Source organism: Dromiciops gliroides, chromosome 2 (genome assembly GCF_019393635.1).
Source record: "Dromiciops gliroides isolate mDroGli1 chromosome 2, mDroGli1.pri, whole genome shotgun sequence".
Lineage (NCBI taxonomy): Eukaryota > Metazoa > Chordata > Mammalia > Microbiotheria > Microbiotheriidae > Dromiciops > Dromiciops gliroides.
This window is the reverse complement of record NC_057862.1, coordinates 631689691-631706898: the sequence shown is the minus strand read 5'-3', so window position 1 is coordinate 631706898 and position 17208 is coordinate 631689691. Positions and strand designations below refer to the sequence as shown.

The following is a 17208-nucleotide window of genomic DNA, read 5'->3' as shown; positions in this document are numbered from 1 at the left end:
AGTGTTTAAGTGATTCTGATCTCCACAAACAAACCTAAAACATATCTAAAATTGCTGTGGACCCTTGAATCTATAAAATCTGGTTAACATCTGGTGTGGTTGTCTCTTAAAATGTTAGCATACCGGATAAATATGTACCCAAGGAAACAAAGCAAATGACCTTCCTAGAGTCATGATTCTAAATGTTACAGCAGTCTAACGTTCTTTCAATTAAATAAAATTAAAGCTCTGAAAATGTCACAAAAGGGTAACCCAATATTTGATTATTAATGTGCTTATGTAACCAGATATTTACAATTGTGTATTCAGGAGTGATCAACTTCTCTTTCCAACTTCCATGATACCAAATTATTCAGAATAGTCAGAATGAACTTTGAGGCATAATTCCTTAGACAGTTTGGATCTTATTCTCTGAAGGCTTATGTTTAGTTCCATTGACTAGGACTAGGGTTGAAAACTTTGAAAAATGGAAGTTTTCTTAATTCAAGAAAACAATTTCCTCAAAGAGATTCTCAGTGATAGTCCCTTCTAGTTGGGGACAAGTAGGGAGTCATATAATAATAAAATCACAGAATCTCTGTGGTCAGAGGCTCACAGATGGAAATATAGTGAACCTAAGAGGCCATCAGATTCAATAATATAATTTTACAGATGAAGAAACTGACACACAGAGAGATAAGATGACTTACCTATAGTTTTACATCTATTTAGTGTCATAGGCAGGACTTAAACCCAAATATATATATATATATATATATATATATATATATATATATATATATATATATATATATATATATATATATTTAATTGTAAGTCCATCACTCTATCTGCCTATATCATGTCACTTTCCTAAATCCATCTAATTCAACCTATATGGAAGTAACAATATCTTACGCAAAATCACAAATACGTGGTCACTTATCCCCATACCATTTTTAATGAGGGGATGACCTTATTTTAATAAAAAGCCAAATCCTTTATTTTTCCTTCAGTAATAATTGGTAAGAAGTTTATGCTTATAAATAGTAGAAATGAATCTTTCTTCAGCTTAATAGGTGTGAGATCATTAAAAAATAAAAGTGCCAATTTCAAAGTCAAAATATCTGGATTCAAGCCTGCCTCTGTTAGCCTGTGTTACATTGTACAAGTTACTTAAGCTACCCTCTCCTGTTTTTTCATGAATTTGTTTTGTTTTGTTTTGTTTTGGTTTTTGGTGGGGCGATAAGGGTTAAGTGACTTGCCGAGGGTCACACAGCTAGTAAGTGTCAAGTGGCTGAGGCTGGATTTGAACTCAGGTACTACTGAATCCAGTAGTACACCTAGCTGCGACACCTAGCTGTCTCTCTCCTGTTTTCTCAACTGTAAAAATGGGGGTTTAGGTCGTTGAGGTTCACTTCAACTCTTGTGGTCTATGATACCCTTCTGTGAATTTATCCTACTTTTGTTCTCTAAACCCAAGTTAGTAACATTTAGTCCTTTTGTGACATGAATATATCTTGCTTGTACTTAGTTTTCATACTATCTCCCACTTTAAATAGTAAATTCCTTGAGAGCAAGAGCTATCTTTTGCCTTCTTTTTCCCCCTTTTTTCTTTTTCTTTTCTTTTTTCTTTTTCCTTCCTTCTTTCCTTCCTTTCTTCCTTCCTTCTTTCCTTCCTTCCTTCCTTCCTTCTTTCCTTCCTTCCTTCCTTCCTTCCTTCCTTCCTTCCTTCCTTCCTTCCTTCCTTCCTTCCTTCCTTCCTTCCTTCCTTCCTTCCTTCCTTTGTTAAGTGCTTATCACAGTGTGTGGCACAAAACATGTATTTAATAAATTCCGGGTTATCAATCGACTGATTGTGGTCTGGCAAGACTGTCTAAGTCCAGTGGAAAGATATAGAGTTTGAAAATGGAAGCAGAAACTTGATGGGGCAAGGCAGGTGATATTAGTGAGTTCATTTGCTTAAAATACACATCGTTAACTACCCTTTCAATGTTTACACATGAGCTCCCAACAACCACCATTTCTTTGAAAAGCCTTGACTCAGAATAGAAAGAAATGAATTTTATTCCAAGAACTGTTTGAATCACAAGCAAAGATGGTCCTATAATGTTCCCTATGGCCTAGAAAGTGGTAGCATAATAATTTAAAAAGCTTAGAATTTTGTCTCTGAAACCTTTGGTTTATGTACCACAGGTATACCATTTCTTATAAGTTCTGGTTTAGACAAATCATTGAGCAAACCAATCATATTTTCTAAATTTTTGTTTCCTCAACTGCATGAGTGGTGGGACTAGACTGGGATGTCTTTAAGACACCTTACACTTTTAAATGCTATGATTCTATGGATTGTTCTAGATTCTATAGATTCTCCTGCTTTAAATAGTCATTGCCAATGCCATATTTCTATTTATGCTACTTGAAGAACTCCTTAGAAAAGCTTCAACAGATATCAATGTCCTACTGTCAAGCATGCCTTCTTTGCAAATATGAATCTTATGTAACCTTCTTCCAAACTTTGCATTGCAGTTCAAGGCAATTTTGCTTGTATCTTTAGTGGTGATGGAGAACAACTGTTCACTATCTTCCATGTAATAACCCATCATGTCCTTGTAGACAGTTATTGAGTCACACTTCAACCTTTCCTCTTTTAATAATCCTAATTCCCTTAACCTTTCTTTCCAGCCCCATTTCCCAACCCTTTAATCATCGTGTATGAGAAACTGTTCACATCTGTCATTTTCAATACAGCTGTTTAGATAGACCCCAAGTGTCATTTCTGTGTCTGAAACAAAGCTTTCTTGTTTGAGTATATCAGTAACAGAAAATGAATTATCCTGTGAGTGAGAAAAAAAAAAGATTTGGCTTTCAAAATCAAATGGCAAGATCTGGATGAAAATCATATATCTTTCAAGGTTTGTGTCATTCAGAATACAAGGAGCTGTATCTCTCAAGGAAGTTCTTTTTTTCTCCCTGACATTAAGTTGGTGGGCTGCCAGATGTACTGTAGCAACAAAGCACTGCATATGTTGATAACATGATAGAGACATTCTATGTCAGAATAAAAATGACAAGAGGATACAGATAATTATTTAGTAGGAACTTAGACTTGGCTAGGGGGCACAGTAGATAGTGTTGAATTTATAGTCAGGAACATGTGGATTAGATTCCTGCTCAGATGCTTCCTAAGCATATCACTCTCTCACCCTTAGTTTCCTGAACTGTAAAATGGAAATAATACCTACTTCAAATGGCCATGGTGGGGATCAAGTGAGATTACATACATATAGTGCTTCACAGAGCAGGATATATATTCTAGCTTTTAAAAAAGAAAAAAGAGGGCAGCTAGCTGGCTCAGTGGATAAAGCACTGACCTTGGATTCAGGAGGACCTGAGCTCAAATCCAGTCTCAGACACTTGACACTTAACTGTGTGACCCTGGGCAAGTCACTTAACCGTCATTGCCCTGCCCCCCCCAAAAAAAAAGAGAGAAATGAGTGATAAAAATTTGTGGGAGAAAAATACATTTCCCAAACTGCCATTACATTAAAGACTGAATTTATTTTAAGGCTCATTACATTACATTATAATTTCTTTTGAGTTTGTTTGATTTTAACAAATAGTTAGATAGTTTCCTTAATTTTGTTTGCACAATAGCTTCAGGAACACTATTTTCATTTTAGGGATTGGGGAATTGTGATTTGGAGGGACTTCCTCAAATCCATTTAGTTGGTTAAGTATTAAAATGGGGATTTGAACCACCATATATAGTGCTCTTATTTGGATAGACATATGAGTTTTGCTTCTTTATCAGAAAATGACAGCAATTATACTTCCTTTACAATACCTCACAATGTTCTTATAGAAATGTGAATTATTTTTATTACTAGTTTAGAAAAAAATGACCATGTTGATATCCTCAATAAAATTCTTGTCAGAGCTTATAAAAGTTAGGGGTTCTGGTCCATGAGGAAAGGGCAATTGGAGAAGTAGAGAATGCTTTGGAAATCAGGATGGGAATGTCAAACAATTGTTGGGAAAATGCTTTTGATTAATCTCAATGAAATATTTATTAAATGCCAGACACAGGGGATAAAAAGGTTAAAATGAAATAGTTTGTGCCCTCAAGTTTCTTATATTCTACAGTGCAAGAGGCAATAAGTAAACATGAGGATACTATAGGACTGAAAGTACATTCATAATTCGTATGTCAGAGAAGGTGTCTTTCATGGAAAAAAGAGGTAGTAGAAAATATAGAAGAAGAAATTTCCTGATTTATTAAAAACAAAAGAAATGGAATAAGATGTGAAATTTGGGGCTAGTGAGTTGGGTTGTAATTCCTATGAAATTTCTAGAATAAATTATGAAAGTATGGTTTTTGAACATCTAGAAAGGGAAACTGGTTATAAATAATTAGCATGGCTTCATCACGTTTATACTAGATTAATCTTATTTCCTATTTTCATTGGGTAATTGAAGTAGTAGATCAGAAGAATGTTGTGAACATAGCTTAACTAGATTGTAACAAGGCAACTGATAAAAGACCACATCTTATTCTTGTGGAAAAGATGTAGGAATATGGACTAGATAATAATAAAATTGGAAAGATTCAGAACTGAATGGAAAACTTAACTCAAAGATTAATCTTTAATGGTTCATAGAATGGGATCAATGGAGCACACCTCTGGATCATTTCCCCAAATAACACTCACATTGTGAGGTCAGATCCCCAGAGGACAGCTAATTACTTTTCTCATCAGCATTCTGGTCCCTATTATTAAGCCCCTATCAGTATACTTTCTATCAACAATCAGTCAATATCTGAAACTAACTTTTACTTAAGATATTTGATAAGTATGTTTAATAACAATAATAATTTTTTAAAAAGATACCCCCACCCCCCAAAAGAAGAAAAAATATCTGATGTCACACTTTTACCTTGTACATTGTGTACATGGAGATTTTGGAAACAAATTTAAAATGCAATGGTACTGAAGTATTGAAGTAGGGAACACAGGCAGCATAGGGATAACTAAAAGTACCTAGTTGCTAACAGTGATTTTCTCCCTTCAAGGAGTTTTCATCAAATTCCCCTTAAGTGTAACTTTCTTCGAAGCTCAGAATAAAAGTCTTTGATAAGTCCATAGATGACAGACCTCTGTGCCATTTGGGGTCACTTTCTCTAAACCTGTCACTGTCTAAAGGTGATTGACATTCGAAATCCTTCTTTAAGCATCTTCTCTGTCATTAGCCACTACCACTCAGACAATAAGTGATAATGCCTCCTGTGACCAGTGGGATATCAAATGGGAACCTCTGAATCAACCAAACCCACCAGGTCACTTGAGTGTTTTAGTCAGGATACATATTCAACTCAGATCAGAAAAGAATAAACAAAGAAACTCAAAGTGAGAAAGGGACTGGAAGCACCATAGGTTCATAGACACATGATCTCCAAGCAGGAGATAGGACACCCACCTTTCCCCTTTGGTTACCTCAGAATATGAATACTGAGACATAACCTTCTAGGTAGGAGGAGGGAGAACAGAGGTGTATCTTCTCCTTTTCTTGTAAGAGTGTCTATGTATCTTCAGAAAGCTTCTCTTTACTCAAGGACATATTGTTTGCTGAAGGTACTTCTCACACATCTCACCATTCAAAGGATAACCCAAAGGATATGTTAGTCAAATTTAACTTTGGATTTCTCTTGAAAATGATGAGTATGATGATTTATATAAAAGATATATTGTCTAAGAAATGTGGAATTGGATAAAGAAAGGACAGCTAGAAGTAATATATGGGCAGCCTGTATTTTGCATTGGTGTAGACAGAATGAAGGCATATTTAAGTGGGTATATTACGACATAAAAATTTCACTGTCTAAATAAGAGAATGAGGATGATATCAGTGTAGTCATAGATATACCATCTCTATTTATAGATACTAATAAACACATTTTCAAACAAATCTCTATGGTTTCCCAAGTATATTTCTGAGAAAAAAAAACTCTAGTATAAATTTCATGGAAATTGTAATTGAAGGACTGAAAGGTATTGGTAAACACTTCTTAGATCTCTCTAAGATTGGTTTTGCATATGTAATTTTGTAGTCTATTAATTTTCTAGGAAGAATCAGCTACACTTTTAGGAACAAAAAAGTTGAGATCAAGCTTTTCACTGCTGACACAGGAAAGTCTGTGATTGAAAGGAAGTTACTGTCTTTCAACAACTTAGTTCTTATAGATTCAAATTCAGAAACTTTGCCTCAGGATGATCAGCTCCATTTAATACTTCAAAGTCTTGGATGAATTTTTCACCTTTCTTTAACTTCAAAGAGAGAGAGAAAAGAAAATTGAAGGGCTGGTGGGAGTGCCAATTAGAGCCAATTATAGTTTGATTGACTTACTTTGGCATTAGCACACCTAGGACAGATTCTTTCTTTGTAAAAGAGAGGTAACCTGCATGCTGTGTGCCTGTGATTTAGGAATATCACTCTCTTGCAAGCAAAAGATGCCAAATTTATTTGGGCATAGCAATTAGGAGAACCTTCTGAAAAGTAACAACTAGTAATGCTCTTGGGATTGAGGAAAATAGGAATGGAGAGATGTGACAAAATCAATGAACACTGAACAACAACATCCCAAAGGAAGTAGCATTACTAAACTTGGCTTTGTTACTTGTATGTTAATGATATGCTTTTAAACTGCAGTGGTTAAGTAGTTCAATTAGACCTTAACTTGGATACTTACTTACAGTTTATTTAACATCTTCATAATACCACATTTTCTTTCAATGTATACCTATTTATTTTTAAAAATATGTTTATATTACTGATTTAACTGTGACACATACATTGCATATATGTATTTAATTATTTTGTGTGTGTTTATATACATATTATGTGTATAAGAACCAAAATGATTTTTAACATAAAATGCTATATGAATATAATGTAATATGTTGTTATCTACATATATATATACATATACACATCTATATCCATATCTATATTTATATCATGTACACATACACATACACATACATAGCTGAGAGTCAGAGAGGTAGAAAATCCAGGTTCAGATCAGGATACAAACCTTTATACCTAATACCTAGGTAAACATGGGAAAGTTATTTAACTGTTCCAAGCCTTAGGTGCGTTAAGTATAAAAGGGAAAGTCAAAATGTTCTTTATCTTTTTGAGTTCAGCTTCTCTTTCAACATTTTATAATTGATATTTCATCAAAAAGTTCATGCCTCATCTAACCCCTCATATTCTTCTTTCTTTGCTTCCTTCCTGCTTTTTCTCAGCAGAACCAACTGACTGTAGGAAACATGTCTAACAGGGGAAGCCTTTTAGTCATGGGAGCCTTAGGTGGCAGGATAAGTCCTGCAAATAAACTGAAGCAGAAGATTACAACCTTTACATCTTCTTTATTAATGAGCGCACAAATTTTACTCTCATTGACCATAATCTCATGGTTATGAAAGATAAAGGCAGAGGAGATACTAGCGAATTTGGAGATAGCCATTATATAATTTGTGCATGTAAAAACTTTTTCCTTTAATCATGCTAGTAATAGTCTTCAGTGAGAATTCGCTCCATCATATTCTTAGGTTCCAAGGAATTAAAGAGGAAAATTGAAGAGAAAGCCAAAAATCCTTTCTAAAAATAAAATGCTGTGTGATTGTGACATTCATATATTCTGTACTACAATATCTCTTTGATATCATTAAAGTGGATGTTACATTCAGTTATTCAGAATACAACTACCCATACCAGTCCCATTTTTGTGTCGTGCATATGCAATATGTTCTTCTCAGGAGGTAACACCAAACTCCCTGAGAGTCTTTCTCTATTTACCATATCAGCATAAGGTTACTATCAGAGCACATAGGCTAATCAGTAGTTATTCTTCTCTATTCAATTGTAACCTGTCCAATTTATTTTTCAATCAAATTAATTTTGATGACATCATCAAATCTAGAGTTTCCTCATGGTTCTTTATTGATGTACTGCAAATTGCTAATATACTTATATAATGGTCATTCAGATGCTATATAGCTGTTTAGGACTCATTGCCATGCATCAACACCAGTAGATTATTGGCAAAAATAAATAATTAATCAGATGAAATATATTGTTATTTCTAGGAGAAGTTCTGGGTGTGTAAAAGAGCTTCAAAATTTCCCAAAGGCAATTCAGACAATGCATCCTGTCTTATTTTTTTTTTTTTTTGCTAACATCGTGTGCACCGTCTGTTCAATATACTTCAGTGTATGTGTTTGTGTGTGTGTGTGTGTGTGTGTTTGTGTATGTGTGTGTGTACTTGTAGATACACCCTATAGACAGTAGGGTGTAATCTGGACATGTAATCTGGACAATAGGGATTCTTTTATGTCCTCTTCCCTTTTTTGATAATTAAATTAAAGTTTTTATAGTGACCATGGTTTTCTTCCAGTTCGGTCATATATATTTGACTTGATGTGGTCATCATGTTGCTATCCAGAAAAAAAAATAATGTAGTGGTGGTTTCCAAAGAGTAACAAGATGGTATCACTATGGTTCAGTCAAGGTACATTTCATCCAACTGTGGCCAATCAGACCATTAAGAATGTAAAAGGCTCTACCACAGGTTGGGCACAAATAGTCAATATGAACATTTGAAGTGAAGATGTATCTAAATTTGGACATTTTACTTTTTTAAAAAATTTTAAGATACTTCAATTTTCCTTTGTTTATAGAGCACAGTGACTTCTTTGATGTCAGCATGACATGCTGGGTAGTTTTGTGCCAGTTTCTCCCATGCTTCACAATTGATTCCAAAGAAAAAGGATGAAAAAATATACATTGATGATGTGAAAATTATTTTTGAATTAACTTCCTATGTATAGGCAAAGCTTTAAATTATTTCAGCAAAAGCTAGAAGACACAATTAACATGAAATACATACATATATACGTGCATATATATGGATAGGCACATGTCTATGTCTACACATGTGTGATGTGAAATTAAAAGGTAATCTTGACCAATACAAATAAAATATTGATGAAGAATAATAGGAAATGTTCACAAGGATAGAAATAAAGATGAAACAGAGTTAAATCAATAGTCATATCATGTAGGTCAGAAGAGCTTTAAAAAAGAGGTTTAATCAGCACATGTCTGGCTTACTTGTTAAGAAGGGCACTATATCAATTAAGTTATAAAACTAATTCACAATGAAAGCTTATTTGTAAAGTCACATAAATTAGCATAAAGTAAGATTATGAGCAGTATCACCCTATAAAACAGAGAAGCAATGGGCAGGGCCAATTGTTTTAAATAAAATGTGGAGAGTCAATCAAAAAAGATATTCAATGGGCATATAAGTGTAAATTATTACTTCTCTTATATATAGACATTTTATTTGCTAAAAGGGGGTGAAAAGAATAATCTTGTGAGGAAAGTAGAATGAAATAACATTGATGAAGCCACAGATAAAGAGATATGAGAAAATTATTTGAAAGCAATGCAATCACTGAATTAATGATGGTTAAAATGCATGATGGCAATCAGATCATTTATATATTACATTTCAGAGTTTAAAGGATATAATTTAGAAAATAAACTAAAGAAATTACTTATAGAATTGTATATGTTTAGGACTGTTGTAGTGTCATAATTGATAGTAAATTGGGTTTTTGAATTTCTCATCATAAGGTTGCTATAAATCATTGAATCAGGGGCTTTCCTTTTTCCTCTTTAATGACTTTTATTGCTTGAGGGGGAGTAATATGGTGAGTAGATATACTTTGCATATGCTTTGCTATAAGCTGTGTTTACTGGAAATAAATGAGTCTCTTTATGGAGAGGGGATTGGACAAAACCGAATCCTCTGCTATTTGAAGAACAGCCTGGGGAAAGGCTATATTATGCATTTAAAAAAGCCAATAAATTTTCAAGAGAGAAAACCCCCCATTTTCTTGCCCACATTGTTCTTTACTTACCTCTATGATATAAATAAGGAAATCCCCTTTTAGCCTATATGTACTAGAACTGGTTTTCTTGACAAATTCCATATTTAAGGTAAATGTTATTTACTGAATATCATGCTGCTTATATTAGCTAGAATAGCTTACTTAACATTGCTTCACTGGTCTGAGAATACCAGAGTGTGCTTTCTGCCAGCAAGAAAACGGAAAGTATCAGAAGAAGAGTTGCTTCCATATGGTTTAGATTGTTCCCTAAAAGAGATAACTGGCATCTAATTCTGAAATCCATATACATAAAATTCCCTATCCATGGTCTTCACTGCTAAGTTTTTCAATGGATACCTTTTCCATCTCCCACAGTATTGTGTGCATTGAGAGGAATTTGTGACATAGATGTATAGATGGAAATTACAAGTTAACAATTTTTTTTCTTTCCTTCTGTTGAATATTTTTCTTGCTTTAATGTTTTAGCCTCATTTTAAAAGGAATGTTCCACCTTTTAGAGTCAATTATGTCATTGCCATTTATTTGTAAAAATAGGAAATACACTAGTAAGGGCTCAGGAGAAGCAGTGGTAAGTAATGAGTGAAACCTGAACATAGAGGTTACTGCAAATAATCTATGAGCTGAGTAGTATCACTGTGACCACTACCCTTGTTTGCCAAAGTAGGTATAGGCTGGATGAGTGACCAATCCCCTAGAAGAAGTAGAGAAAAAACAACAAAAGACAATCAGTATAACACTTGAGGTATTTAATTTTGAAAAGTTTCAAAGGCTCTCTTCCAATGAGGCATATCCCACTCATGTATAAAAATTATTATAGTTCTCTGAAAACATAAAACCACATTCTTATCCTTGATTTATGAATACTAATTAATAATGTCAGGTTAGACATAAAGTAGTAAATATTAATTATAAAATTTATTAACTTTAGAGATTAATACTGACAGGTCATCATTTGTTATTACTAGTAGTAGTAGTAGCAGTAGTAGTATTAGCAGTAGTAGTCGTAGTAGTGGTAGTGGTAGAAAGAAGAAGAAGAAGAAGGAGAAGAAGAAGAAGAAGAAGAAGAAGAAGAAGAAGAAGAAGAAGAAGAAGAAGAAGAAGAAGAAGAAGAAGAAGAAGAAGAAGAAGAAGAAGAAGAAGAAGAAGAAGAAGAAGCTGCAACAGCCAGGTCTTTAGTACTTTGTAGTTACAAAACATTAATTCTTTGTACTCATTTGATTAGTACAAGCAGTATCCTGTGAAGTAAATAGTGTAAGTTGTTTTTTTATTTATCCCCATTTTGTAGATAAGACTAACTGCCTATTTTTAAAATCAAGTCAACAAGTAATTGTCAAATACATACTGTATATCTGTATATATGTTAAGATAAAAGTAGTACTTCCCCTAAGGATCCCACATTCTAATGGGGGAGACATAATTCAAACAACTGCATACATAGAAGCTATATACAGGATATTAAATTTAAGGTAATCTCAGAATGAAGGTAACTAATCCAGATCAAAAGTGTCAAAATTGAAATCTTAACTAAGACCTTATAAATTTGAACCTAAAGTTCTTCTTTGCTATCCCTCCACTACTTCTTTAGTCTATAAATAATAGATTTCAATATAATTAAGCTAAATGTATTGGATGAGATAGAAGTAGTTTGTCAGAAATCACCTAGCAAGTGGGTAATTTTACAGGAAAAGAGGAAATAGAACAGCTAGGTGCACAATGGATAAAACACTGGCCTGGATTAAGGCCCTGCAAAAAAAAAAAAAAGGAAAGTAGAAAATAAGCTTTTATTAAGCACCTACTATGTGTTAGGTACTATGCTAAGCACTTCATAAATATCACCGTATTTAATCCTTACAATCCTGGGAAGTAGGCATAATATGTATCCTTATTTTATACTTAAAGTCACTTAGGCAATCAGATGGTAAAATATTTGTTCCACGATACATAACTAGTAAGTGTCTGAATTCTAGCTGACTTCCAGTCCCACTGAATTATCTACTGTACAACATAACTGCCTCAAGGAAAGTCAGAAGGTAAATATCTTAACAAGCAGTTGAAATCACATAAGAACAAAGAGGCCTGACAGTGAGGCTGAGAACTAAGTGGGGAGAAGTATTGTTGGCTTTTTTAGGAAAGAAGAAAAAGACCAAAGGAACATTGTCAATTATTTATATCTTCCCATAAGCTGGGGAGGTTACACAAATGTGAACTTTTTTTCCCATTCAACAATTGATGAAGGAGATGACTGGAATTGTATTCAAGCAATTTTCCAAGATTCATTTCATATATCAAACAAGTGAAACTCTGAATTCAAATAGTCTTAGTTTAATTATTCTAAATCATTCCATAACTTTTATGTAACATAATAAATGTGGACTTTATATGCTTCTGGGGGAAATAGTTAAATTTTGCATGCATTCATAACTAACTAAAGTACAAAGTAATTAACACTTTTCAATGCTTTCTGATAAGCACAGCTATAACAGCAATTAAGCCCTCAAACAAAATCACAAAGGAGATGCAGGAAATTATAGTCTTTTAAATCTATATTAAAATACAGAAATCTGTTTTAGGTGCTTGTAGAGTATACAGATGTGTACTAGGTAAAGTGGGTGAAAAGTTTAATTTAGAATAAAGTTTTAATTAAAGAACCTCGGATCAGACTGTTGAATTATTTTTTTAATTTTATACAGTGGTAAGTCAAATTATGAGTGCCAATTGAAAGAATAATTTACTTTCATTATTAAATGCTGATTTAAAGAAGTACTTAAAGGAATTACAATATAAAGATTTTCCCTTTTTTCCTATATCTAATTAAATGTACTCAAAACATAATTACATGTAGGGGGTTATATGGATGACAAAATGTATTTGTTCCCCTGCAAAGGATTAAGTCAAATCTTTAGATTAGACACTTAAAAAAAACCCTTGCCAATGTCTTACATATTCAGTACAGTGAAAAATTATTTTCAAAACCCCAAACTATGCCATATATTCAATAATCCCTTCCATATGGATCATAGCTCTACAAAATAAGGGGGTCCCAAGTTGAGTGTGTCAAGAGCATTGGCTAGAATTTGGGGATTCAAATCTGATGATGGATAATTTGAGTGAAGATATCATTGACTTTCCTGGGATTCAAGTTCCTCATCTGAAATTTTTTTTCTCCTATGCTACATCTGAATACTCTTTCAATTCTAGTTCTTTAATTTTATGCTCTTATTACCTATTGGGTTTCTTTCAGCTTTCAACCCCTTGATTTCTTCATGCTTTTTGTGGACAATGCTTAAGAGGAAACATTAAATATATAAATCAGTCAATTAACATTTATTAAACAGCAAAGATGAGATAGGCACTGTGCAAAGCATAGAATATGAGCTTAATTATATGTGAAGAACTATAATACCAAAGTAACCTCTATTCCCTTAACCAGGCTAGTACTTAGATGGCAATCTGTTTTGTTTCTTCTCAAAATGCTTCCAACTTATAGGACTGAATAAAGCATGTATTCCACTGGGCACATATGATCCATTCATTGCTTATGTTCATACCTCAAGGAGATTTTTTTTTTCCAATGCAGAAATTAGATTTGTTTATTGCCTAGTATTGCTTGGTCTGTGCAAGGGGGCAGGGGGCAGCTCTGGTGTCCAGACTTAGCCGCTCCCTGGAGGGGGAGGGGCCGCCTGCCGACCCCGGGAGGAAAAATCGTCCATGGTGGGGTGAGATCCGGAAGGACTTCAAGGACCGCCTACCCAGGTCCTTCCGTTTACAGGTGAGGGACTGAGGCCCAGAGATGCAGCACAATCCCTCAGGAGGATGGTGGTGGGGGTTCCCTGGGAGCAATATTGGGGGGCTGGGGCCAGCAAGAGACAGGCATGGCCCCCAGAGGAGACACAGGAGTAGGGAGGAGGCTCCAAGCTCTTTCTGTACCGCCTCCAAGACCCCCAGCTCCCCATCAGGTGGTGCCGAGACCCGCCTGGGCAGCTATCAGCGTCTCAGCAGGGGATGGACGGCCGGATTCGGCTCCGAGGGAGGGAGAGATCGGGAAGGTGGCAGGTTTGGCAAGAGTCCGAGGGAGCGGCTGCCCACGTCCGGCCAGATGTGCTGCAGCTGCCAGGATGCTCGGCCGGCCTGCTGTTCAGTAGCCTTTGCCTGTCAGCCACGACATGTCTCCAGTCTCCACACCCCGCTTGCGGATGGCTCTCCCTGAGGCCAAGACTTCGGCCACTTTGGAGACAATCGGGTCGTAGTTCATGTTGGCCACTGCGATCACCTCATCATTCTTGGTATAAAAGGCCACAAACTTCAGCTCGTCCAGGTCTCCCTGGATGATGACATCATCAAACCCTTCCCCATACCCTGTGTAGCGGATACTTTTCCCAAACATGGCCGTCCAGAGGCAGGGCACGGTGCTGATCTCGGCTTCCTGGGCCAGCATGTTCTGAGCCGCCACACGCCCGTGGATGTGGGCCATCTGCCAGTGTGGGATGTTCACTTTCTTGTGGCTCCTCAAAGCCAGCGGGAATGTGACGGCATCGCCGCGAAGACGCCAGGGATGTTTGTCTGCATCATCTTGTTAACAGGAATGAAGCCCCGGGCATCCATGTTGATCCCGCTCTGTTTAAGGAAGCCTGTGGCTGGCAAGGCACCAATGCCCACCACACAGACGTCAGCCCCGACAACTTTTCCACTCTTCAGTATCACCTCCTTCAGCTTCCCTTCTTGAGCCCGAAGCTCTGAGACTTCTGTCTGCATGTAAAACTTGATTCCATTGTTCTCAAACATCTTCATGAGAGCTCGGCCAACTTTCTCCCCAAGGAATTTCCGGAAGGGCATCTCTTCTAACTCCACAACTGACACAGAGTGTGCCTTGTCAGTCAGATAGGCAGCCACCTCCATGCCCAAGAAGGCGGCCCCAACGACAACTGCATTCCTCCCACAGGCCAGCTTCCCGATCCTATTGGCATCTTCCGGGGTCCGAATAGTGAAGACGTTCTCCACTTCTTTTCCTTTGCAGCTGAGGGTCTTGGGAGTGCTTCCTGGGGCCAAGAGCAACTTATTGTACTCCATCTTAAAGCCATCCTTGAATATCGCTTTCTTGTTCTTCACATCCACCGTGACAACCTGGGTCTCAGTCAGGACTTCGATGTCATATGTCAGGAAGAACTCCTTGGGCCTGAGTGCAATCTGCTCCGGCTGGGAGTCCAGGGACTTGCTGAGCTTGGGTCTGTCATAGGGAAGGTGTCTGTCCATTGTGCACATCACGATTCTGTCGGAGAAGCCCTCCTGCCTCAGAGTCTCTGCACACACCAAGCCGGCCGCCCCCGCTCCCACGATCAGGATGTTGGTGCTTCCCACATGGTAGTTGTTGAGGGAGATGCACTTGGCCATCACCTTCGTCCTCTTCTGCGTCTGCAGGGCCTGTTTGCTGGCTCGAATATACACCTTCTCTTTCTCAATCTTCACCTGGAATTTGGGCAGGCTGTCCAGGCCCGGGAAGTCTTCAATGTCTCCAGTGGCAATATTGAAGCAGGCACCGTGCCAGGGGCATCGGACCCTGCCCCTGGAGAGAACCCCTTTCACCAGGGGGGCTCCATAGTGCGGACATTTGTGACCCAAGGCATGGAATTCCCCGTTGTCCTTCACCAAGAGGGCCTTGCCCCAGCCCAGCTCCACCTCCCGCATCTGGCCGTTCTCCAAGTCCTTGGCGTGGCACACAGCAGCCTCCACTCGGTCGTGTGGGCTGGGGTAGGGGTGCAGCGTGGAGGGCCGCTCCTCAGGGTGGTAGTGCCGGGCCCGGCCATTGGCTTTGTAGGCCAGGGGGCTGGCCTGGCCGTTGGGAGCCGCATCCTCTTTGGCTCGATCCTTCTCGGGGAGCACCACTTAAATTTTGAGCTCCACTAGTTTGAGCTGCCGTTTCCAGGACGAGCCGCAGGGGTGGGGACCGGGAGGGGGAGCCGGCACCTGGCTTGGGTTTGGAGAAGCAGCCTCCCATGGCGCTGGAGCTGGTGAGCGAAGGACACCGGGCTGGAGGCTAGGCCATGGTGGGGGCGTCCAGAGGCGGCCGGGCCCTTCATCAGGGACCCGGCGCATCCTGCACAGCCCCCCGAGGTGGCTCCGTCATTGCTGCCACGAAGGGGCTCCGTTGCCTGCCAACCAGAGGGGAGGGTGCCCTGGGGCTGGGCCCGGCCGAGCCTGGCAGAGCTGGGCTGCCCTCCGGGCTCCGCTCGGCTGCGCTGCGCTGCCTCCTCCCCTCAAGGAGATTTTTAATGGAGACACTATTTTATAGTACAACCAGAATTCCTAGTTTTAGGTCAGTATGCATTTGTGACATGTTATTCCATAGAAAGCATGTCCCAATCAGATTTAGTCTTTTCTGAAGTCTGTGGCTTAACCACAGTAAAGAAGTAACAAGAGCAAGAATCCTATTTATCTTACTCAGTGATTATAATGGTTGCAGCACTAATAAAATTTATTATATAACAAAGAGGGAATAAAAATGTGCAAAAATGCTCACAATGAGAAGACAGATTAACTGGATAGACTTTTTTCATTTTTAAGGCATAGGAAACAAAATGTAAAGCAGAACCAACGAAAAGTTAATTATTAAAGGAACTACGTTTTGTTTTGTTTTGTAAAGAGTTTTCCCTTGGTCATGAGAACATGTCTAACATCATTTCCCATGATTTTCCTTCATTTAGAGAATGGTTAAACCATTGTGGTATATCAAGATAATGGAATATTACTCTGTTTTATGGAATTATGCGTATTTGAATAAAGGGAATCATTAGAATACATATGAACTGATGGAATGAGAAGTAAGTAAGTAAGCAGAACCAGGAAAAAACAACAACATAATACACAATGATTACAGTGATTAAAATGAAAGAACAGCATTAATAAAACTAATACTGAATGGTATGGAATTAGAATAACCACACTTGACATGAAAGAAGAGTTAAGGGCACTACATATAGTAACGAACCTAGCTGACACAAACTATTCCTAGGCCCACTACTTTTTAATTTTTTTCTTTATTATAATGCATTGCTTTCTGGCATAGAGAGAGGAATAGACTTGAAAATAAACACATAATTTATCAATAAATATGTAAGGAAAAATCAAGAAAATATATTGTAAAAGAATATCACTTAAAGATCAGGCAACTTGGGCTCAGTCCCTTACTATGCCATTTTCTTAATGTATGGCCTTAAGTGAGTTATATCATTGATTTCTAGCTTTTTCCTTGTAT

The 17208-nt window shown here is 37.4% G+C and overlaps 1 protein-coding gene across 1 annotated transcript; it reads right to left on the bottom strand.

Annotated features, from left to right (window-relative positions):
- Window positions 1-13802: 13802 nt before the first annotated feature.
- On the bottom strand, window positions 13803-16193 carry LOC122741828 (apoptosis-inducing factor 3-like). The gene is given in 4 exon segments (XM_043985633.1): window positions 13803-14498; window positions 14501-15856; window positions 15921-15974; window positions 15977-16193. Coding segments are annotated over 4 exon segments (1887 nt in total). The 5' UTR covers window positions 16050-16193; the 3' UTR covers window positions 13803-14094.
- Window positions 16194-17208: the final 1015 nt, after the last annotated feature.